At 31.1% G+C, this 25,929-nt stretch overlaps 1 protein-coding gene across 1 annotated transcript in view; it reads left to right on the top strand.

Moving 5' to 3' along the window:
* Positions 1-25,929, top strand: part of LOC118198914 (uncharacterized) — an 85,188-nt gene that overhangs the window by 12,259 nt on the left and 47,000 nt on the right. The window contains exons 5-10 of the mRNA XM_085810234.1: positions 4,318-4,375; positions 13,094-13,221; positions 19,184-19,258; positions 19,457-19,493; positions 21,789-21,865; positions 25,566-25,709. Of these exons, the coding sequence (XP_085666360.1) occupies positions 4,318-4,375; positions 13,094-13,221; positions 19,184-19,258; positions 19,457-19,493; positions 21,789-21,865; positions 25,566-25,709 (519 nt within the window). The remainder of the gene's footprint in view (positions 1-4,317; positions 4,376-13,093; positions 13,222-19,183; positions 19,259-19,456; positions 19,494-21,788; positions 21,866-25,565; positions 25,710-25,929) is intronic.

The following is a 25,929-nucleotide window of genomic DNA, read 5'->3' as shown; positions in this document are numbered from 1 at the left end:
GCCCTGAAGGCTCCGTCTCACCCCTCAGCGGTTGCGATTACGAAAATCCATGAATTACATAATATCTGGGTAGGTTTAAAAGTATGGCAGCATCGTTGGAAGAAATGATAGACTTGAAAGGAGATTATGTCGAAAAATAAAGGTAATTTTGGAGAAAAGTATCTTTTTTCTTTGTCAGATCGGAAACTTTTCAGACAGCCTGCATACAGTTTAATCTTTACTTATGCAGTCTTGAGAAGACAGCAGGTATATTGGAAGTTAATACATAGTGTTTTGTAAAGTTACATTACCTCAGATTAAAAAAGTAAGAGGCAGAAGGAGATTTGATATTTGTGAGAAATGAAGAAGGTTTCGTATTTAAAATCCTAAAATCAAATAAATCCATCAGGGTAAGCAGTGTGTAGCTGTAGGTGTTGTAGCTGTGATAAAAAGCTTAAAATACATCTGTTAACTGTCTGCTTCGCCTCAAGAATTTATCTTGCCTTAAATCTACGCAACCTTTAAAAGTCTGAATTATTAAATCATAAACAAATTTTAATTTTAAAATCATTTGTATTACCATCAGTGGTGGAAGAGGAAGTCTCATTCAGAAATATTACGTTCAGTAAGTTCAAGTCACTTTCGAAACGTTTGCTATTGAGCTTGGTTTCGATCTGCAACATCTCTTTTTAGAACTCTAGTTCTGTGAGTTCTTTGTCATCATAACGCAGCACTTCATCAGTTTCCATAAATCCAGCATCTTAAGCCAATTTCGCTATTGCGGTACTTATCGTTGCTCTTTCTAAGCTTCAAAAAATTGTTCACATTTTCCAGGAAACATCTCTCTCCAAACACAATTTTTCGTTGCTGATGCTATCAATCTACTGAGGGCGTTTCCAAGATTGGAGATTGACAGTTTTAAATTATAAAATTTTCATCGCAAAAATTTGTAATTGCGCTCTTTATCAACCATACTTGTACTAAATTTCAGTAAGTTTTATACATAGCAAGCTTTAATTTTGGCTATTAAATCTTGATTTTAACAACGACATCGTAAACTGAGAATGAGAGCCCAACATTAATTTTAGTTCCAAACTCCGCGATACTGGATGGATGAGCTGTAAAATTATCTACAGTCATAGAACACCTTTTGAGATTATTTCCCAAACATTATTTTGCAATAAAAGTGCTAACGTATCCCCTCATGTACCCATAAAAACTAATTTGGACATTCTAACCGCTGGAAAATGAGTGAGATACTAGAGATGTGTATTCTTATTAAGGCCTTTAGGTGTCCGCCAAAAAAATCGCGAATGAAAACGTCGCGGAGAAAAGAACGCAAGGAAAATGTCATTGTACAAAACAATGGAGAAAAGAAAACAAGGAAAAAATCGTTATATAAAACACTGTCGACGAAAATAAAGCAGTTCGAATTCAAAGAAATTTTAAAACATCGTCGTAAAAAATATTGTGATAAAAAATAAAGCACCTGCAAATCTCTGCATGACGATAATATCGCAGACGTGTTTTTCAAGCTTTAAAAGTTGTAAATGAATATTCGCATAATGATTTGTGAGTGAGAAAGGTAATAAAGAATATTTTTAGCTCTATATTTCGTATCTGTGGATTCATTAATAATTTTTTGCTAACAGCAAGAAGAAAACATAAGCATTCAAAATTGAAAATGAATACAAAATTAATCCTATCTACAACCGTTAATGGAATTTTAAATTTATGTATTTAACTATGAAAAGTCATTATTTAATTAATCTCTTTCATGAAGTCGTATTGGCAGTTTTTCCTGAAAAATATAGTCTAAAAAATTAGAAAAGAGAAAATTAGTAACTGAATGATGTTAACTAGATTAAGATAATTTAGTTAATTATAAAATTGTAAAATTATTATGTTCTTCTTTGTTAACCTGATATTCTTTTAGCAAAAATTAAATCATGTTTTGTTTCAGTTAGTTTAATATATGAGGTAACCTCATGCAATATCTCATTTTCCCTTTTCTGCTTTTATTGGTTTAATGATGATTCAGTCGAAGTCTATTAAGATGCAAAAATTCAATTAAAAAGTAAATTTTTTTTCGCAGTATACTTTTGATACTGCTATCACTCTGACATCCAAACCATTGAAATAAATTATTTATTAAAGCTTAATAAAATATAAATGAACTGACTTAAAATTGTATCGCATGAAAGCTCGTGTTGGATTTTATGACAGTCAGAGAGTTGATGTACTAACCAAGAAGGCTGATGTTTAATTAATTACATTGAAGAATGAATTCAATGCTGGGTGCCATCCGAGAAATATAAAAATTATTTGAAACTCTTACCAAGTATATAACGATAATTATTTAAACCCAATTATTACTGATGATAACGGTTTCCAGTTTATTTAAACAGGTTTCACCTCCATGGTTCTAATCTATGTAAAGAATGGAATGCTGTTGAAGAGGGCAAGCACTTCGTTGAACCAAGCCGTTTTAAGGCAGAGCGCAAGGGATTTATTTATGTGTTGATTTTAATGAAAATACACTCTCAAAATTTTATGAAAAGGAGCAGTTTTTTCACGAGAAATAATGAAAATAATCAATAATAATATGGACTGAGCTGTGACTGGAAAATTTGTTTTATCAGTTTAATCTAACAACAGTTATATTCATTTTACCTTATTTATTGATTTGTGCTCAGATCGAACGTGTAAAGGCGTTCTCTCTTTAGATCTAATTTATGTATGATTTTTTTAACCTTTTTATTACTTATTTCCTGAAACCCTATTTTTTAAAATTATTAATTAAATTTTCATGCACTTTATAACCTTTTAAACTTATGTGTGCCATTTGTTTGTCATTGCGCGGATTTGCTCTCTAATGTGACCTCATGGTCAAATATTGATTTAGCTAGTGACTAAGGGCATCGCCCTTAAATTAGATCACATCAAATTAAACTTGAATGCATCATATTTTTGCACAGAATACTATATGTATGTGTGTGTGTGTGTGTGTAATAAAAATAAATTTAGAAGTACTGAAGTAGGAACACCGAGAAGCAGAAATGCAGAAATACTGATTGCGTAGCACGTAGATAGCATAGAACGTAGATCCATATTGAAGAGGAAGAATTCCGATTGCGTAGAATGCTAAAATCTTGAATCCGTAATGACTAGGAAACTTGGCCGCAGAGTAAGATTAAATATTCATTTTTATTTCAATTGACATATCTGGCCACAATTCACTTAGCACTCTATAATCGTACCTATTTCCAGGATATTTACATTTTTGATACTTTTGCGATAGAAAGAGAGCAGAATGGAATAGCGTCCAAGCGGCACAGAGGTAGAAGCAAAAGTGAGCAATTATTCAATATGAAAGCTCACCAAGAAAATGTTTTGGTTTAGGTTATAAAGGTTTTCAACTCTTAAAAATCTTAGTTCAAGTTCCGAATTAGCTTCATCATCAGCGTTAGACAAGCCATGTGACATGGATTAATCTACAAATGGCTCAGTACAGAATAGTTATTTCTACTTTAGAAAGGAAATACTGAAACTAAAATTGAGGAATCAAGAGGCTATTACTAAATTAAATTATAAAGCTGATTTACATACTTTTATCTTATATATATATATATAAGAAAGTAGAAAGATAACACGAACAAGAGAGACCTTAGTGGTCACGAATTTTGCGCATTGAGCTGCAAAATCTTTAAAATATTTTCAAAGAAGAGGAATGTTCAAAAGGCTATTGCTAAAATGTACATTTGATGCTTTAGTTTCTGAGTAAAATAGTTACACCATGTAAAAACAGCAAACAATACTAAAGAAGTCTAGGTTATCGCTTAAAATCTTAATGTAAAAATTAAAAAACTAGATAACTTCAAAATCAAAAGGAATAAGGAAAAAACTAATAAATTTTAAATCAAAAATTATTTTTTTTAACTAGTGCACGCAAATAATTAAAAACATTTCAATTACACAGCAAATATATATATCCATTATCAATTACATTGATATTCATCATATAAGTATTTTGTTACAAAAATATTTGGAACAGAATATTTATTCCTAAAACTTTGAAAGTATTGTGAAAAATTGCAAATAAGTCTTCTGAATAAAATATTCCAGTTGTAATGATAATACAATTTTTCAAAATTTTAGCATTACCCTATCAAAAATATATTAAGTCTAGCCCCCCCCTCTAAAAAAGGCTTAAAAACCTCTTATCGAGATATTTCCGGATATTAAAATGTTTACCGAATATAAGATCAAGTCATCTACCCTGTATTTATACTACATATTCATGCTATTCCTACTAATATAAATTCATTTCTGGTTTAGGAAATGATAAACGAGATTCAGTCTGCTTTTGATACGACTTTAAGCGAAATTGAAGCTGGTGAGTTTTTACGATTATTATGCAGAATACTTTATCACTCCCGCTTATTTTACTTTTTTTGTATTCCAAAATTTAATAATCAACAGCAACAATTAAATTAGGATTTTTCATAGCGCAATTTTTTCTGCCTACGCAAGTTATAAAATATGAAAAGCTCTAACATTTTTACAGAAACAAGCAAAATATGGTAAATCTTTACCAGCATTTTAATGCGAATCCTATGGAGTATCCTTTATGGAACATTAACGTGGTTTACGTATAATTTCTAATTCTTCTTTACATAACCAGAATTAGTTACGATTATTACTATTAATCTTTTGTATGAAACTAAAATTTTAGTTCTTTATCATACCTTCTATCAGATTTGAAAGTGCTTGTGTTCGTAAATTTGTAACTCACTCCGTAAATTCTAAAATGTTAAATGCCACTAACTTCCGTACACACGTTATCGTGATGAAATTTCAAGGTTCATGCATACAAGGCAATAAAATTCAAATTCAATTTTAATGATCCTGTACTTTAGAATTAACATAAATATACAGGTAACAGTCAGCTTGTCTAAACATTAGTTTCGTGATAAAAATTCACAGCTTAATTTTACTCTGGGGAAAGGGGAATCACAATTCCATCTAATTTTAACGTGCTGAATTTTCAACCGTTTTTGACAAGACTTCTTCGGAATCAACTAATTTCGTCCAGGATTTAACATTCATACCAACAGCTAATTTCTCACGGATCCATTGTTGGCCTCGCTTACTCCACCTTACCTAGGCTCAGGCTCGGACTGACGCTTTTCAACCAGGCAACCTCAAACAACTTCCACGGTTCCAGCTAGTGTACTTATAACTCCTATGCTCGTCTGAAAATCTACATAACCACTGAAGAGAATAAGTAGCGTGTCTAAGTAAGAAGTGATGATAAAAATTCAAATTTATCAGTTTCCTTTTGCGTATGAAGCTTCAAAAAGTATAATTTCGATCAGTTTCATAAAGCTTAAGGCAAAATACATACTTTTCCGCTTGGGATCTTTCAAATTATGTTTTTACATAAATGCGAAATTTATTGGTTGCAAAAGGTATTGTAAAAATTTTATATGTTTTCTTTATATATGCAGTGAAACTTCAGATCACGAACGCCTCTTGTCTTAAACAGTTCTGTTCACAAACAAATTATCTGATAATTATCAAATGTCTCGGATGGCGAATGGTGTCTCCCATTACGGATAACTGAATTTGGCAACAAATAATTTTCATGGGTGTTTGAATATAACCTATGCCACAGGACTAATACTCAAGGGCTTCTGAAACATCATTTTAATAGTATCCATTGCTTAGCACTCATAATCAAAGCCAGGCAGAAGTCACTTGTAGGACTGTGAATTCAGTCTGGAGGAAATAATGACCAGATTTTGTTTCAGGCAGAGACTTTGAGACTACCTGAAATTGAGACTTTCTTTTTTATGATGTTATGTCTCTAGGCTTGGAAATGAACACTTGAATAAATTACTAAACAACCATAAAAATGAACTCAACAAGCAAGAACTACTACGATTTCAGAAAGAGTAATAGAGAACGATTGTGGAAAAAAAACTTTCTTCAGAGGAAAAGGAAAACCTACCTAAATGACTGCAACAAAAAAAAGTTCTATTTATTATATTGAAAACGACGAGGAAAAAATATACAGACCAGGTTCTGTCATAAAAGAAAGTTTCAGTAAGGTCTTTACGATTGTCGCAGGATTCTCATACAATGAGAAATCAAAAATAAGACGAGTGGAAAAAAAATGTAAAAGTCAACTCAACATACCAACTATCAAGAGAAAGTTTTAAGTTTGATAAAATTTCAGAAAAAAATTCAATTTCTTTATAATCAGTGAATTTCAAAGACCCTAAACTTCATGAAGACAAAGCAAGTCATACTTCGAAAAGCACCACTGAATTGCTTAAAAAAATAAAAACTGATATAGGTATTTCATATTTATCTTATCAACACATTCCTGTAAAGTTCTGTAACGTTTCGCCTATAGACTAATGTGCTTTTGATGCCTTGAAAAGAGCTCTTTCTAAGCAGAAATTCACCATGATTGATGGACATGAAAAAAGATTGGAAATCAATACCCATAGAAATTTTACGAAAAGCTCTTCGATCATGGCGATACAGTCGCAGACTTAAGAACATCCAGGAAAAGGATATCAGATCGTAAATTTTAAATAATATTCTTTAAACATTAATTGAACAGCTCATTCGCCAGTTAAAATTGGAAATGGGAAGTAAAATTTCTTCAATTAAAAATGGAAATGTTGCATAACAGTCATGGAGAATAATGCAAATACTAACAAGACGCTTTATACATTGCGTCCTTCAATGATTGGATAAATAAATTATTGCAGTATTTAGAAGCACAAATGTAAAGAATCAAACCAAACCGTATCAGAATTTTTATCGCGATACAGATTTGTAATCATAAAACGCGAAATATTTATCGTACACTTAGAGAAACTTCTTCGGTATGGCATGAGACGGGTAACAAGATGGTGTTATCCTAAGCCTAAGACTAATTCAGTTGTAAAGAGAAAATTGTTTCGAGAATATAATAGGGGGACCGGAAAGTAATGTCGTTTCTGCTCATGTCGACAACAACATGCTAAGGGCAGAAGTGGAAGCAAATCCATGTCAAACACTCTTAACCAACCTTAGTCGACCATCCAAGAACATTTAAAGCATAATGGAAAAATAAGCAAAGCAGCTGTTTGAGTCCCCCGTAATCTTTCCGAAAAGAACAAAGCCAACCTATCCATCGCATGCAACGCATTGCTTCAACGGCACCATACAGAACCGTTTTCGATCGTTTGATTAGTGGAGACAAAAAAATAAGTCCTACATGATAATCCAAAACTTAAAAGGCAGTTTTAATAGGAGTTACAAAGGGTTTACATCCCGAAAAGGCGGTTCTGGGTGTTTGATGGAGTATTCGCGGAATTGTTCATTTTGAATTGCTGAAACCTGAAAAAACTATTAATGTAAACTTTTATTGTGAACAATTGGATCGAGTGAACCAATCTTTAATCGAAAAATATCTGGCGATTGTCAACGAAAAAGGCGTCATTCTGCAACACGACAATGCAAGACTGCACTGTGCAAGACGAACACTGGAAAAATATAATGAATTGGGGTGGGAGGTACTGCCTCACCCACCATATTCGCCCGATATCGCGCCCCTCGGATTTCCATTTATTCCGATCCCTACAACATTTTCTTAGTGACAAAAAATTTGAAAATTTGGATGATGTCCAAAATGCCATCTCGAGATATTTTACTCAAAAACCAATTGATTTTTATTGGTCTGGGATTGAAATCGGCATACTAGATGGCAAAAGGTTGCTGATAACGAGGGTGATTATATTATTGATTAAAAATAAAGACTTGTTATAAATTTATTCGTTTGAATTTAATGTAAGAAAGCGACATTACTTTCCTGTCCCCCTATTATAAAAGAATAATTTCTGAAAGAATAGTACTAGGAGAAAAGGAAAATAGAAACCGTTTCCCCGTCAGAGTTTCATTTAACGTTGAATTGTCGCTTTAGTTGCGTCAGAAAATGGCATTTGTCTTAAATGGCACTAGCTTTTGAATTTAAGAACTAGTCATCGGTCACATACAGGTTTCGTAAATAAAGCATTTCATGTGTGAAACGCTATATGTTGGTTTTCGTATATGCCTTCTAAATACATTGAGATTAAGGACAATGAAGAAATCTATTTAAACCTCGGTATTGTGGAATACCGATATACGTAAACTACCACTCCATTCCTGAGTCCAAATAAAGTATACGTAAGTAGTAAATACGGTAGCTATTATTTTTCTGTTGGCTACTAAAACTGAGAGTTCGTGCTGCGCAACCGTGATAATGGTTAGTAATGCTGAGTGCCGCACAGAAGGGCCCGGTTTCGAATCCCTTAGACGGGATGGATGTTTGAAAATGTGTAGTGTCTGTTCGACGTGGGCACAATCTAAATATGCGGCGAGCCGAAAGTCCTCTTGAGAGGTTGGTGGGGGCGCAACATGGAGGTAGGAAAAGGAGGAGGGGCCAACCCGCGCTAAATGTGAAACACTCCTTTGAAGCTTGGGTCACCAGATGGGATGTTCTTTGTTTACACTCAGAAGCTCGCTTGACAAGAATCTGATAGTATTTCGACACACTACAGTTCCATAGAAATCGAAAAAGGGGCACTTTCGCATGAAAGAAACATTCATAGTGTGATAGATAATAGCAATTTGTATAGTTTAGTGACATTTAACGCAAAAATCACATCTTGGTTATTTTTCGATAACTAACAACAGCGATTTTGATTATGAATTTGTTTTATAAAATTATAAGCTGTTGCACTACAAAAATATAGATTTTAAGAAAAATGTTATGCTTAAAGAATGAAAAATACCTTACGGTACATTTAAAATTGTATACGTCTTTCGATACCCTTCCTTGATAGAGTATTCGCTACTTTTATTTTATTTTCCAAACGTCAAAATGTTTTAAATAAAACAAATTTTTTTCCCATCCATATATTATTGTAGCATGTACCTTTTAAAATTTTTTAGAGGAGCGGCTTTACTGCTGCTCATTTTAAACCCATCGTTTTAATTTTATATATCTGAAAAATAATCACTTTGGGCTTACACGTTTTATAAATATAAAATTATGTATGTTAAAATATTTGTAATTAGGCACATAGGTCAGATTACGTTTTTATTAAATAGAGTAACGCATGCAAGGGCTATCTGCCTAAAGAAGAGAGATGCCATCGTGGAGGAATTTTGAAGAAAAACTGACCTTTGAGTGGGTATTAAAAATAATACTTATAATCTTCATTCAAATTATATTCATATATATATTTTATGTAAAACTTTCGGGTGTATGCAAAATTAGTGTAAATTACTTTACACGAAAAATATAGTGCATGCACAGAAATTAAAGATTTGCACATGCCGGAAATGAAAAATAGGAAATATGTATGGGTATTTATGCATGTGCTTGCAAAAAGCATGTATCTGCCTTTGACAAAATACTTAAATATTCATTAAATTATTTATAAATGTATTTGAAATGAAGAATTTATTCACTTATAAACAACTGTGAAAGTACTGTGAAGAAATCTAATTATTAAATGTATCTAATTTATAATGATTATAAATGTTATCTAAATATATAATAACCTTAATATTGAATTGTAAACATAAATTGAAATCCTGTTGACAAATACGTTATAAAACTATTTAAGCAAGAATTGTTCGTATTGGAAAGCAATCTGTTAAAAGGTATTGTAAAGCAAATGCTATGAGATGCGCACTTAAGAACGTAATAAAGAGTTTTGGAATATGTATTGTTGAAATGAAGGGTAAAAAAAAAAAAATCTGATAAGTATAATTAAAAGAATTATTCCCCTTACATTTTATAATAACTCAGTTACAAGTTTTAAATAATACTTAAAAAAAAAAACTTATTTTATTCCTCTTCAGAAATGTTCAGAGAAAGTCAAGTACTATTTAATACCTATTTAATTATTAGGAATAAGCGAAATACTTTAAATAAGTATTTCGCTAATTCCTAATAATTCTCTAATTTAAAATGAACCGAATAGAGCATTCATTATAAATTGACTTACATTTTTCGATTTAAAAGATGCCTCAGAAGCCAAAAAACCATGTCATATTTAAGAAAGTATTTTAGGAAGAAGCTCTATAAATAGAAAAGAAATAATGCATAATTCTAATATTAATAATACAATAAACTTTGATCTTAATTTTTGTACCTTAACAGAATAAAATCGAATTACCTTAATTTTTTTTCTAATGTAATTAACGAAAACTTGTGAAAATATTTCATTCAAATTAAACCATTCTGAGAAAACTGTCTTGTGAAAAGTATAGCATTTAATTCCGTTCAGAATGAACTGTTGTTTAAAAATATGTTGTTTTCACATACTTAGGACTCTTAAGTGTTGTAGAAAAAGAAAATATATACATTTATATGTATATTTACGACGTAATTAGAAAATATTTACATCCGAACGCGTCAAATCCCATAGAACTCAATGGTAAATGACCCAATGTTTTGGTCACCACGTAGGGATCGCCGGCGCTTCAGAGCAGGGTACGGGAAAAACTTGTTTAGGGCGACTCCATCTTACTTCCTACCTCCATGGGGCGCAAAAGGGGAAGGAGACCCTCGGACTGGTCTCCCGAGGTGCTGTCATGGAGGTAGGAAGTAAGAAGGAGTCGCCCTAAACAAGTTTCTCCGTACCCTGCTCTGAAGCACCGGCGATCCCTACGTGGTGACCAAAACATTGGGTCATTTACCATTGAGTTCTATGGGATTTGACGCGTTCGGGTGTAAATATTTTGTAATTACGTCGCAAATATACATATAAATGTATATATTTTCTTTTTCTACAACACTTAAGAGTCCTAAGTATGTGAAAACAACATATTTTTAAACAACAGTTCATTCTGAACGGAATTAAATGCTATACTTTTCACAGGACAGTTTTCTCAGAATGGTTTAATTTGAATGAAATATTTTCACAAGTTTTCGTTAATTACATTAGAAAAAAAAATTAAGGTAATTCGGTTTTATTCGGTTAAGGTACAAAAATTAAGATCAAAGTTTATTGTATTATTAATATTAAAATTATGCATTATTTCTTTTCTATTTATAGAGCTTCTTCCTAAAATACTTTCTTAAATATGACATGATTTTTTGGCTTCTTTTAAATCGAAAAATGTAAGTCAATTTATAATTAATGCTCTATTCGGTTCATTTTAAATTAGAGAATTTTTAGGAATTAAATAGTATTTGACTTTCTCTGAACATTTCTGAAAGGCAATAAAATAATTTTTTTTTTTTTAAGTATTATTTAAAACTTGTAACTGAGTTATTATAAAATGTAAAGTGAATAATTCTTTTAATTATACTTATCAGATTTTTTTTTTTTTTTTTTTTTTTTTAACCCTTCATTTCAACAATACATATTCCAAAACTCTTTATTACGTTCTTAAGTGCGCATCTCATAGCATTTGCTTTACAATACCTTTTAACAGATTGCTTTCCAATACGAACAATTCTTGCTTAAATAGTTTTATAACGTATTTGTCAACAGGATTTCAATTTATGTTTACAATTCAATATTAAGGTTATTATATATTTAGATAACATTTATAATCATTATAAATTAGATACATTTAATCATTAGATTTCTTCACAGTACTTTCACAGTTGTTTATAAGTGAATAAATTCTTCATTTCAAATACATTTATAAATAATTTAATGAATATTTATGTATTTTGTCAAAGGCAGATACATGCTTTTTGCAAGCACATGCATAAATACCCATACATATTTCCTATTTTTCATTTCCGACATGTGCAAATCTTTAATTTCTGTGCATTCACTATATTTTTCGTGTAAAGTAATTTACACTAATTTTGCATAGACCCGAAAGTTTTACATAAAAAATATATATGAATATAATTTGAGTGAAAATTATAAGTATTATTTTTAATACCCACTCAAAGGTCAGTTTTCTTCGAAATTCCTCCACAATGGCATCTCTCTCTTTAGGCAGATAGCCCTTGCATGCGTTACTCTATTTAATAAAAACTTAATCTGACCTATGTGCCTAATTACAAATATTTTAACATACATAATTTTATATTTACATTTAGCCATCAAGTTTCAAACTTTTCAAATCTTCTAGAAAATAAATTTTGGCAGATCTCTTTTAGCAATTTTCTTAAAATCTATATTTTTGTAGTGCAACAGCTTAGAATTTTATAAAACAAATTCATAATCAAAATCTCTTTTGTTAGTTATCGAAAAATAACCAAGATGTGATTTTTGCGTAAATGTCAGTAAACTATACAAATTGCTATTATCCATTACACTATGAATGTTTCTTTCATGCGAGAGTGTCCCTTTTTCGATTTCTATGGAACTGTCGTGTGTCGAAATACTATCAGAATCTTGTCAAGCGAGCTTCTGAATGTAAACAAACAACACCCCGTTTGGTGACCCAAGCTTCAAAGCAGTGCTTCACTTCTAGCGCGGAATGGCCCCTTCTCCCTTTCTTACCTCCATGGGTGCTGTCCTTCAAAATTGGGGGCGGAACTGAGCAAATGTCGTACTGTCCCCTTGTATACTGCTCAAGGCTCTTGCCAACGGCAGGCGCAATCTTGCACTCCTTGCAGCGATGAATTTTGTGGGCTTGTGCTGATGTTACGGGGAGACAAGTGAAATAAGTCACAACACAGTTGAGTGTCTGTTTGATGGGAAATATGCTTAATGCTCTGTGTACAGTCACAATGAAATAGGAATATATTAGACCAAAATTAGCCTATAAGATTTGATTTATTGCCTGAAGATAATGAACACCTTGCAAGTTATCTGAGTTAAGTGGCATTGTATCACTTTGTTAATTACTTAACTAAGGAACTCCATCACTTTCTTTGATTTCTAACTGAATACAACCGTGACAAATAAAGTAAAAAATTAAATCGTCATGTTAAAAGAATATTTCTTAAATCAAGAACAACAAAGCAAAAAGCATAGTTCTAGACTTTCTTAGAAGAGTTCATGAGTAATACTGTAAAGATATGGTTATAAATAGATAAACAGTGATAAAATTATGGTTTTTTAATAGTTTTAATATGGTTTACCTGCAGCTTTAAAAGATTTGGAATCGCGTCACTCTGATCTTGAAGAAAGAGTTGCGTTTAAGGAAGACTTAGAAGAGCTGAAGAATTCTGGAAGAGAGTTATTAGAAACCCAAGTTAAGGAACTAAAGAAACGGGTATGGAATTTTTTCCTTTACTAGTTTTAATAATACACGCTCATACATACTTTATGTATATTAGAATTCAGCAGTATCCACACATTCCAATGCTGTTTATTACTCAATCTTTGGTTTTCATATCCCAGCTGCCCAGACGGTATAATGGTTAGGGGAGCCTGGCTGTGATACAGATAGGTCCCAGATTTGAAGCCCGGAGAAGGCATGGTTGTAAAGTTGTATGGCCTTTCATAGGAAGGTAACAGTGGCCGCATATTAGGTGCCTTTACAATAAAATGGCCAGCAATTCTGGCCTTAGCAATGGCCAATGCCATTATAGGCAAGTGCCCGCCATTGGAAAAAAAAAATAATAATAATAATCTCAATCACTGAATTATTTCAGGGAAACCATCAAAAGCACTTAATTGAAAAAGGGGCTTAAGCTGAAAAATTTAAAAATAAATACGTATTATCTCAAGTAGCACAAAATTTCAAATATTTTTAACTTCAAAATTAAATTAAATTTGGTGATCCGTATCAACTACTCTTTAAAAATATCCATCAAGGCGGCTTTAGCTATTTTTAAATAGAATTTATTAAATTGATTTATATTCCCGTGCAATGCAGCACGAGACTTATTTGAAAAGAAAGCTACGAAGAAAAATTAAAAATAGAGGAGCACGCGCATTTAATAAATATATATATCGTAATTGTACGTTTTTGCTTTTTGGGAAAAATCGAGAAAATACCAGAATATGATCGTGCTCATTTAAAAAGCTTATAAAAGCGGGATCAAAACACATCAGTTCAGTTTTGTTTAGAAAACTGTTGTTGTTTATTGTAGCAAATTCGCGGCGAAATCGGATTAGCTATCTCTATTTTTAATTAGTTCTGTTGAACGATTTGGTAATTTAAAAGGTAGCTACTGCGAGATATTGCAATGTTGACCGTTAGTTTTTCAATCTTTGGTCTTAGTCATATACTTCCAGTTACAGAAGAGTTTAAATGGAGAAAATATTCATGCTTTGGCAGAGTCAAATTTTTTAAAAATAATAGTAATATTTTTTGAAAAATAACGAAATCTATTTTTAAAGCGGTTTCACTGTTGCTCGGCTACGTAAATTTTGTGTTTTTTTGCCTTAAAAGGGATTGATTTATTTTGTTATGTTCTGGTTAAGGTTTAATGGTGTAGTTAATTTGCATTCAATAGTTGAATTATCAACAATTGAAAAGTTGTTCCAGAGCTACAGTAACAACTGATTTCTTACTTTCCATGAAAATTATAAAACGAATTGCCTAAAACGTCAAATTATATAGTTTAAATTCTAGTATACATCATTATACGTTAAGAAACGGAGGTACCAGCTTTAAACAGAAACATTTAAATATATTTAACATATTTTGATTATTATTAATTCCTTTTTTTCACATCCGGAAAGAAAATAACATGACATTGGGATATTTTTCAACATACACAAGGCCAGATTGAGTAATATGCTGTATTTAGGGGCCCTCCCAATGGATTCCTCTTCAAAATTGTTTTTCTAAAGAAGATTTCTATAGTCTATTCCTTAATTTATTGCCATTAATAATTTATTTTGGTGATAAATATTATTTTAAGCGCTTATGTAATACATTTCCTAGACTATGTGCGATTAAATTTGAAGTTTCTTTTCATTTATCTGTTTCCTCTGTTTTTACATGTTAACGAATGTTTTTCCTCAATAACTCGTGTCATATTTACAGGCTTTATTGCAATATCTTCTGCTATTCCGTTGGTCTTTAAAATTGATTTTTTTTTCCCCAGATTTGGTTTTTCAAAATTTAGTTCGCTTAATTTCCCGTTTCATTGCACTGTTTACTCACAATCATATTGACGTCTTGAGTTTCTTTTTAACATTTATTTAATTTGCTTTCCTGTCGAGGTGTTTTCCTCAACTAATTCATCTTATACTTTCTTTTTACGCTTTGACTGCTGATACAGACGTGATCTACATCGAACCAAAGACACTACGCCGAAAAAAAAACTCATAAGCTAGAAATTCCCCGATAGATAAATACTTTTATATGATCCATACATAATGACCTTTCTGTCCGGGATCCAGTTTATATATTTAAAAATTATTCTGCATACAAAAACACCGTTTAGATACACCATAAACACTTCTAAAATTTGTCTTTGGGAAAGCCTTCTAAATTCTATATTTGCCGTCAATTTATCGATTTACCATGAAAAATACTGGTTGAACAAGAAAGTATATCATCAAAGAATAGTTCCATGGTTTCTAATAGTAGAATTTTTGGAAATAACGCAATGAAATATGAATATTGACAATGAAAAAAAAAAACCACTAATCCTCTAATATTAGTTGTACGTGCTACCAGTTACACCACAAAGGGAATTATTGAGTAATGCAATAATTCCTTATTTCACCGGTCTTTTTGTTGGCGCTAAGTAAACAAATCCGTTTGGAAAAGAAATATTCCATATAAAATACATGGGTTAAGAAGAAATGTGCAAAACGCAAAAATTAAGAAAAGGAACTCTAGATTTATGAAGAATATATATAAACTTGTAACCATATTTTGTTAGCAGTCAGGCAGCGTAGCAAATGAACGTTGAAAGAAAAATTACACTAGAATTACCCTGTAATTGACTAAAATCAAAAGCACAAATTATTCAAAAGTTTACAAATAATAATAACAATAATTACGAATAATAATAATAACAAATAATATAAATATAATAACAAATAATATAAAATTTAATAACAAATAATATAAATAATAATAATAGTTTACAAATAATAATAATAACAATAATTGCTGATCGTTCTTATTTGGTTACTATTGTAGCCATATTTGTTTACATTTGAAACTTAGTAGAATAGTGGATTTGTTGCCAATCTAGAGAAACTAAGCCTAGCAAGAACAAAGTAACGTCTTCTTTTATTATTGCTTATTCAATTATGCTTAATTCATTCTGGAATTATCATTTAAGTTATTAGCTTGTTTTTGCGTAGAAACTATAATTTTAATTGCAAAAGTATTTTTTTAAATTGTTTTAACTGTGCTTGGTGTTTTTGTGTTTCTATATCTTTTAAATTTTAATGAAAATATTTTAAAATTTTTATGTACCGCGAAGTGAGAACTGAATTAATTAGTAGCTCATGCATGCGCATTACGTAAGCGGCGCTGAGTCGTCTGTGAAAAACTGTTTCTTTTTTAGTTGTTTAATTTATTTTATATATCGTTTTAGATTTAGAATAGTATTTGAATGGAACCTGTGATAATTCTTCAGATGATATAATTTTTATGCACTCTAAATTATAAAATGGATGAATGAGATGTAATGCTTTTAAGTGAACCTAGCGCCGAAGTATCGCTATAGTAAATAAAATATAGTGAACTTTAAGGAGTGCATTTATTCTATTGTGGTTAATGCGCTATCGACGAAGTAGATTTCATTCAAAATTCGTTAATTGTTAAGTCAATATGTTTAAATGAAATGTAGAAAAATTGCGTATAATTTAATATTCCGTACAAGGAAGTCATGTGGTGTACACATAAAAGTTTTTATTAATTCTGTGTTCTTTAATTTTTGATAATTCTCAATTGAACAGTTTTTACACCTTTTGTTTCCACAGTTCTATTGTTTATCAAGCCGAAATTCATCGGTGCTTCATCCATATTTCCAGTATTAGATACTGGAAGGTTGTTGTCTCATACCAATAACAAACTTGTTGTTTTGCTCCATACAGATAACAAACTTGGGAAAACTCATGACTTTATGGTCAAGATCTTGTGGTAATTTCTGCACATTTTAGTTTTCTGTCGTATTACTAGAATTTTCTGTTCATGAAACGATTGCACCAACCTAATGTTGCTTTAAATCCTTTGCCTCATTCTGGATTGGTGCGTGTGCACTTCAATGCATAAGCCCTGATCATGTTTCTTGTAGCGACATAATAATTCTGTCTCTGTTCCTGTATTCAATCTAAAATGTTATTTTCTAAATCTAGCAGGCAAGCTATTCCTTTCCTCGTAGAACATTTTTTATTAGCTCTTTTTTAACAGCATTTTCATTCTTCTCCAGTCTTTTACAGTCTTCTGTATTATATCGAAAGCCTTTGCTTCAGCGCTGTAGTTCGATTCTTTAGCTTATTTTATGGCTTTTAGCTTGAATCTTGCTTCATATTTCCTTCTTTTCGTTGGTTCCGTGTTTAAGTCCATCCTTTGCATATTTTATGCTGATTGCACTTGTAGTACAAATTGTTTAAACACACAGCACAATGAGACTACAAAGAAATTTGTTAGAGATACATGTAAATTCGCGATTCGGCACGTGCTTCTATAGTCATTGCTGCCAGATGCAAGAAAATAAATTTTTTTCCGAATGATGATCGCTGATCTAAAGTAATTTCATAGACCGTTGATAGTTTGGAGGTCATCTTTATAGGACAGATTCATGCTAAAACTATAAAATTTTGACAAAAATATATACTTGATCTTAATTAAAGGTCTTCTGTTGGCAGATATATGCGGTATTAACGTATTCCAGACCAAAATAAAGGACAGCAATTGTTACAGGACACCTACACAATAGGGAATTGCCATTAGCCATTAAGTCATGACCTTGGTTATTAATATTTTTTAACTTCACTGAAGTTAAAGCAGAGAAGTACTATTTCAATAAAAAATATACTGAAATTAGTTTTTAATTTTTACTTATGCTTATTATGTAGTGGTCCTAGTTGTAGTAGTAACATTACAGTTCATTGCTGTAGTAGTAACATTGCTGTTCTTCATATTCACAAAATCCGCTTTTCATTTCTCCCACAAAATCAGCTTTTCATTTCTCCCACAAAATCAGAATGTAATTTGTGACAGGTAGTATGCAGATTTGGAGTAAATTTCCAAAATATTGCGTTATATACAAAGTCACTGAGCATTTTTGGTACATTCTTTAACAAAAATTTTCTTTATTGAAAATCAATTTTAATCAAGTACATATTGACGATTATTATCTATGATCTTTTGCCATTTTTTGGGTATCTTCATAATTCCATTGCTGTAGTGGAACTTCTGTGGCTTATCGTCGAAAAACTTGAGTGAGGGATTTACAGCGCCTCTTCGGACGGCCAATTTTTTACCATTAAGAGAGTTTTGCAGAGACCAAAGATAATGGTAGTCAGACAGGGCAAGGTTTGGGCTATATGGTGGAATTCATCAAAATTTTCCAACCAAGTTCCGTCAATTTGTTCTAAGTCATCAAAGATGTGTGTGGCCGCGCATCGTCATGATGGAACACAACTCCTTTTCTTTTGCCCAATTCTGGACGTTATTTCTGTATTGCTTCGTTCAAACGGTCGAGTTGATGTTTAATGCCTCTGCAATTTCCTGACAGCTTATGGGCGGTCTTGCTCCACCAGTTGCAAAGTTTCATCGACTTTTTCAGTGACTGGCCGACCAGAGCGAGGTGCATCTTTGATATCGAAATTTCCTGAGCGAAATCGAGCAAACCACTCCTGGGTCCTTTGTTCACTCACAGCATTCTCACCATGCACTTCACAAATTTTTCAGCATGTTTTTGCAGCCTTTTTACTTCTTTTATAGTAATAAAGCATCACATAACGTATTTCTTCAGATATTCCACTCATTTTCAAATCAGATATTCCACTTTTTACATAAGCAACGAATTAGAAAACTATTTCCACAAACAATGGAAGCTGAATGTCACCTTTTAAACACATGTTCGTTTGAGACAATTGGGTGAGTGTTACCGGATATATAGGCATCAACCCAACTAGTGGCAAAAAAAACGCGGAGACTTTTTATATGACCCAATATTATCTAATGCGGAAACATTTTACGAAGCCGCTCTCAAATTTGTGGCCCCTCGTAACTGTCGGTGTTGCTAAACCGGCATTGATTATATAATAGTGAAGACAGATCTTAATATACTATATATATTGCGTTTCAGATAAGAGAAGTACAAGATATGATCATTTCCAAAGAAGATTTTATGGAATTAGTTACCAGAGTTGAAGTAGTAGAGGTAGGTAACGTAATTCACTTAAGCATTCTTATACGAATTGGATATTCATTATTTTTTCAAAGCTTTCCATGTAAATACTCAATATCAGAATGAAGATTTCTTTTGGTAAATGAGATTAAGAAAATTTAAATTATTAAGGGTTTAATTTCAAGTAAATCGTTGTAATTAATTTTATTTTTATATTTATATTTTTAATAGGAGACGAAAGTTAGTAGAGAAGAATTAGGACGTTTATGTAAGTATTTTCTTTTATATAAAATTTTCCTTAGGATATGGGAAACATAATGAGAAGTAAGATCTGAATGAAGTATTAATGAAAAACAGAGACCTTTTTTTTTCCTAATTAACAAGCTTGAGTTTAGGCTCGAGAGGAAATGCTTGAGTTCTTTTTGGAGACTTCCGCTGTATGGGCAAACAAAGATGATTCTAGCTGTTGAGCAAACAATACAAACTGAAATATAATTTCCCTTTTCCTTCAGTCATTTGAATAACTTGATAACTCAACATTCGTGTAAACAGTACATTCACTCTTTCGGAAAGTATGAAGAAAAACAGAAATAAATGAAGCACCATGAATCAAATATCTATTTTTAATGAAATTAAGTGCATGTTAAACACATATATTCGTACATACAGGTATAAAAAATTATTACAATTTTAAGGGTTCTAGCATATGCACCTTTAATGGTATTAATAGTAATCTGTGAAGCCTTCCTTGACTGCGATACATGATATTACATCGCGAGATAAGAAGCGAGAGTGATTCCTAATGTCATTCATCCACCACTGGTTGAGCAGTAAAGACTGTTGAATGTTGGTAGATTGTGTTGGGTTCCAGCCCAAGCAAACATCCTGGCTGCATATTTGGTTTTCGTGGTTTTCCCCATGTGTACCGTCGATATGAGACAGTTTATCTTAGAAAGCCTTCCACGAAAACATCCTTCATCCAAAGAGACAACTCTCATGTGTTTTGCTAAATTCTATTACCTAACCGAATCCCATTTGCTAGATTCGCAAACATTTCTCAACTATTATTCAAAATATTCAGTATTTTGCGATGTTTAAACTAACAGCTTAGCATATTATATATATGCCATGTATGCAACCTTTCTAGCCAAGAAAATTTGAACCAATATGGAGTCACTCCAAAGCACAAAACAAATATATATAAAATTTACAGACTAAAGACTTATTATCTCTACATATAATAAAAGAAAGAGTCTGTCTGTGTGTGTCTTTCGTTCGTGCTGCGCCTAAGCTAATAGTCCCAGAGCTACAAAATTTGGTACATAGGTGCATCTACACAAGAGCCAGTGCACCTCGAAGCGATTTTATTTTATTTTATTTTATTTTTTTTTTTTTTCAAAATTCGAATCAATGTTTTTTTATTTTATCTTTTTTGATGAAATTGCATCATTTTGAATAGTTCCATTCTTTTAGAAATGGGGTTTTGGCAACAGCTTTTCATTCAATGCTTTGTATACTGACTGTTGAAAGTATAAGATAAAATTGCTTATTTTACTGTGATTAAGATACTGAAATACAAATTTCATGCCTTTTTTTTTTTTTTTTTTTTTTTCAACGGGAAGTTGGTTAATTTATTTATTAGGATAATTAATATTTGTATTAAGGGATATTGCTTATTTCATGTTTCTTATTTTCTTTTGATTTCTGGATTCGCAACATGCACATCGCAATCTCCTTATTCTGACGCGCATGTCTCTCGCGAGGCACGACAGAAAGAATTTCTTTCTTTCTTTCTTTCTTTCTTTTTTTTTTTTTTTTCCCTTTCTCTCTTTATTAGCTAATGGCAAAGATGTTTGTATATTTTGAATTATGTCTTCCACAAAGCACCAGTTTGATTGGTTATTGCTTTTTGATGATAGTTTCATTCTTTTAGAAATGGGGTTTTGGCAACAGTTTTTCATTCATTGCTTTGGATACTGGACTGTTGACTGTTTTCTCTTGAAAATATGAGATTTATTGCTTATTTCATTGTAATTTTTTATATTATTTTTTAATTATATATAATTTTAATCATATAAAACGTTTTGCATGACTTTGTTTAGAAAACAAAGTTTGTAACTTCCTTTATACCATTTGAATTCTTAAAATTTTGCAGCGGGAAGTTGGTTAATTTATTTACTAGGATAATTAATATCTGTATTAAGGGGATATTGCTTATTTCATTGCAAATTTTTTTAATATGTAATACATTTTTTTATATATATATAGAATTTTTTTTGCTGAGTAAAATTCTGTGCAGGTTTTAAATTTAATGTTTGGTCTTTCCTTTAGACATTTTTACGGTTCATTTAAAAGTCAGACGAAGGCTGGCCGCGTAGCAGCTAATATGAAATAAATCAACTCATAAATGTTCAACAAATATAAAATAATGAGCAAATTTACAAAAAAAAAGTAAAAAAAATGTACATTAAACTATATCCATACAAAGTGAGAAATAAAACAAACATTCTTAAAAATATCTCTTACTTATTTATTTACTTTTTATCTACTTCTTCTTTTGCAGTAGAGCCAGGATTCATAGACAATTTTATAGCTGAACAAGAACGTCTTAGAGAAGACTTTGGAGAACTAAAGGAATTTGTAAGTTCTGTATTTATTGTACATCTGCATATTTCCTATTTGTAGTCTGATAAAAGATATTTTATAACATTCAGAAACAATAAAATCGAAAACCACTTTGACTAGAAATTCATATTTTTGCTAAAAATATTTATTCATGAAAAATTTTAAAATGAATATTGCATAGTGCCTGTCCATACCAATTCAGTATCATCAATCTGAGAATGAAGAATTTAATTTCACATAATTTTGAAACTTCATTCCAATTCAGTTAGCTATGAATTAATGTAAATCCTTTTTATAAGAAACCCATTACATACATTTGAAACAGGGGTTATTGATAAATCAGAGTCCAGATTTCTTGCTGCGGGAAATGGAATCAATTGCTTAGGCGTTAAAACTTAGTAAATCTAATTTATTTATCATCAGTTGCATTGGAAAATCGTGAGCCTGAAATGTTAGTTTTAAAAGGTAATAATTAACATGCTGTGCAAACATTTAAATAAATACCCTGTGTTAATGATTTATTTAACATCATATTTTATTTCAACAGCTGTATTGGATATATGTAAAATGAAATAGGGAGACTGAAATATTAATTTAAGAAAATAATTATAGTGCTGTGCAAACATTTATATAACTACCTTGTGTTAGTAGTTTTTATTTAATTTTATATTTTATCGTAGTTTAAGTTACCTTTTTGATAACTGCAGCCAACTCTAATTTTAGTAATAGGCAGCAATGTTTTGCTGTGATTTGCTACGGATTACGTGATGAGATAGCATTTTTTGATAATCAAATTTTTATTTTTCACTAACTGGCACCTCAGTCGCATGTGAGCCTACAAGAAGTTACTACAATATCAGTCCTTTTAAATGCATAATTTCGCTCCTTTTATTTAGAAATTTACTCTCTTTTTTCAAAGAATAGCATTTAGTTACTTCTATGGCATCTTTAAATGCCCTTCAGAAGCATAATAGATTTATTTAAATTAACAGCACATAAATACTGTAGCAATTCCAGTTTTTAATACTCCTTCCTTACCTAATTCCCAACTATTTTAATGTTTCTGATAAACTAAAGTTCATTACTTACCCAAAATTGAAAAATAAGAAATTAAATTTTTAAGTAATAAGATTTATTTTTATGTGGAAAAAGAAAGCAATTAATTTTGGTTCTTAAATTTTACTATATACGTAGACTTTTAGCCAACCCTAGGTGCAATCTTTTCAACTCAGACACAAGAGGTAATTAATTTTAATTCTCCAGCTTTATTCAAATAGAGAAATAAAATGCATAATATGCATATAATCAGAAATACTCGTAATTGAAAGCTTTTCTAGGTTATTCTCTTTATTTTCAAGCAATTCAGATTGATAAACTTATATTAAAGAAAGCTGTTTGACATGACATTATCGGTATCTCTGTCAAACATCTTAAGAAAATCTTAAGCCAATAGACAATGCATTGTGCTGACACTGAACTTCCATTAATTATACTTGTCACAGTGGGAAAGAAATCTAGTTGGAACTACATATAACTTATGCTTATGTTAAAAATATACTAATAGATAGAGACAAAGAGTACTTATGAGGGTTAGCTGCAGCAGTAGTTCTTGGTTTAATGGCCCTGAAGGATTTTCGAATAATACATTGCACGAAACAATAGATTCATTATTTCCAATAAGAGTCGCAACATAGAAACAACAGAGACGAAGTCAAAATTAAGATACTAAAAGAAACGCAGTAAGTCTTTAAGTAGTAGAAGATTTAGTATTCCATCGCCCAACAAGGTGTGACATTCCGTAAAGGCAGTCAGATAAAGCAGTACACGAAGTCATGGGTTCCCAGAGGAGTGGAGCCGTGCAGCTTCACTTCAGGTATGAGGCTATGGAAAAGAATCATATTTCTACTAAGTTACAGAGAAAGGATTACTACTTCACACACCAAAATTAACAGTAAAGAAAAGTATCAATAATACATCAGACGAAGCAACAAGTTTACTAACTGCTCAAGCTAAATTTCCGGATGAATCCACATAAATATATAACAGTGTTCAGACTGCGGTATAGTTACTACTGCCATATTCATAATGGTATGAGCATATTAGTTTCATTCACACCTGTGAAAAACGATTTAAACAGTAGCCATTCAGGAAGGATAAAGCTGCATGTTCGTGAATGGGCTGCTGATAGCGAAATCATCGAACGGATGTCAGTTCTCGTTACTTCGCTGTGACTTGTCGGTTCTTATACCAGGGTGGCATAGAGCTGAGCAGTTTAAATATTTAGACAAAGCGCTTATATCAATTTTCGCAACTTAATAATGACTAGTTGCCTGACAGTGGGGACTCGGCTTATGCTAACTGTTACATAAGCCTTTGAACGCTGCCTACGTTTTTGTTTAAATTACGTGAAATGTCATACAAAGAAATATCTTCCACTAGAAAAGTGTTTAAAAAACTAGATAAATTTTTAGATTAAATTCATAGATATCATATTTGATTTGGTTTTTTTAAAGCGCCTTATTCTTTTTTAATAGAGTATATACGTATAATGATAATCAGTAATATAATGACAATGAGAATGATAAGCACTTTGACAGTATTTATGTATTCTGTTGCGCATGTCGCATAGTGGACGGTAAACTGAGAAGCGTTTGCGTGTACAAATTGTGTATACGAAATATTGACAACAACATCAATGAGCTTTCATTGTTCCTAGATACATTTTCAAAAAATCGAAAAATATAATCCAAAACGAGAATAAAATGCAGAAAATGATTTTCTGATAAAGCTTATTCCAGATCTGAATGAGAACAACAATGAAGTACAATATAATTATTTTAAATAAAATTAATATTTTACTATTTACTAAAAATTCCTCTGTAGGCTAAAAGACGTTAATGGCTACAAAAGAAGTCATTTGTTTTCACGTATGTTTTGGAGGCGCGAATTGTGTTTTGATTTTGAATGTCGTCGTTGCATCTCATTACGGGCTGTGGGCTATTATTTTCTTAAACGACTTTTTGTTTTCTTTAACTAGTGGACATAGACTGCGAGTGAATCTAACTAGCTGCATTTGAAAATAAAGATATTAAAAAACATAATTAGTTATACAACTAACTGAATGTCATTAGTTTAAAGCACCAAAAATATCTAATAAAACTAAAAATTATTGAAAACATCAAACATCATATAATTTGACATTTCTTTCGTCAAGAAAGTAAAACATGATGAGAGATATTCACTGTAATTTTAAGACTTTGTAGTGACAATTGTAAAGGCATTTGTGATGAAAAAGGCTTTTCTTCGATATCTTTCAATGATTATGCAGCCATATTTTTAAGATTTTTTTTTTTTTTTTTTTTCATAAAAGTACACAAAAGTTGAAAATCCAGGTTAAGTTTTTTTAATTACATAGTATTTCAGTAACTTTTGAATCTGCTGTGTTTTACTTACGTTTTTTGAAACCAAGAATTAAATCTTTTAATTTTTTAATATTTCTGTAATATAGCAACTTTTGAGTCACCTAATATTTACTTATTTATTTAATACCACAAATTATGATCCGAATTTTTCTTTTGCTTTTTATTCTGTCTTTTTCTCTTTTTGAGCTCAAAGAATTATAAAAAATAAACATAATTTTATGTAGTTGTTCATTGTAAAGTTGCATTCGGTTGCATATTTTAGACTTCAAACAATTCTTTTGTTCGCTTTTTAGGTGAATGAAATTAATGAAGATTTAACAGCCCTTAAAACAAGAATAGATGAGGAAATACTCAAATCTATTGAAGCCAGTTTTGCTGACATAAGAAGTCACATTGACATAATAGAAGAGAAATTGGCTACTTTGGATGCAGATGATGTAACTCATTTCTTTTCATTAGTTATATGTAATGATTTTTCAATAATTTATTTTTGTTGTATATTTAAATTATTTATCTAGAAGTTTCTGTAAGAAAAGCACTTTTTCTTTTTAATTGTGAATATAAATTATTAATTTATTTATCCTTAATTTCAATCATTAGGAAAAAAAAGTGGAAACATTATTTTCTTTATGATTCTCAGATTTTAAGAGAAGTATC

Source organism: Stegodyphus dumicola, chromosome 2, assembly GCF_044657685.1.
Source record: "Stegodyphus dumicola isolate Sdum_Otavi_A_Nest chromosome 2, ASM4465768v1".
In the NCBI taxonomy this organism is placed as follows: domain Eukaryota; kingdom Metazoa; phylum Arthropoda; class Arachnida; order Araneae; family Eresidae; genus Stegodyphus; species Stegodyphus dumicola.
The sequence above is the reverse complement of the archived record's forward strand: the minus strand, read 5'-3'. Positions and strand labels throughout refer to the sequence as shown.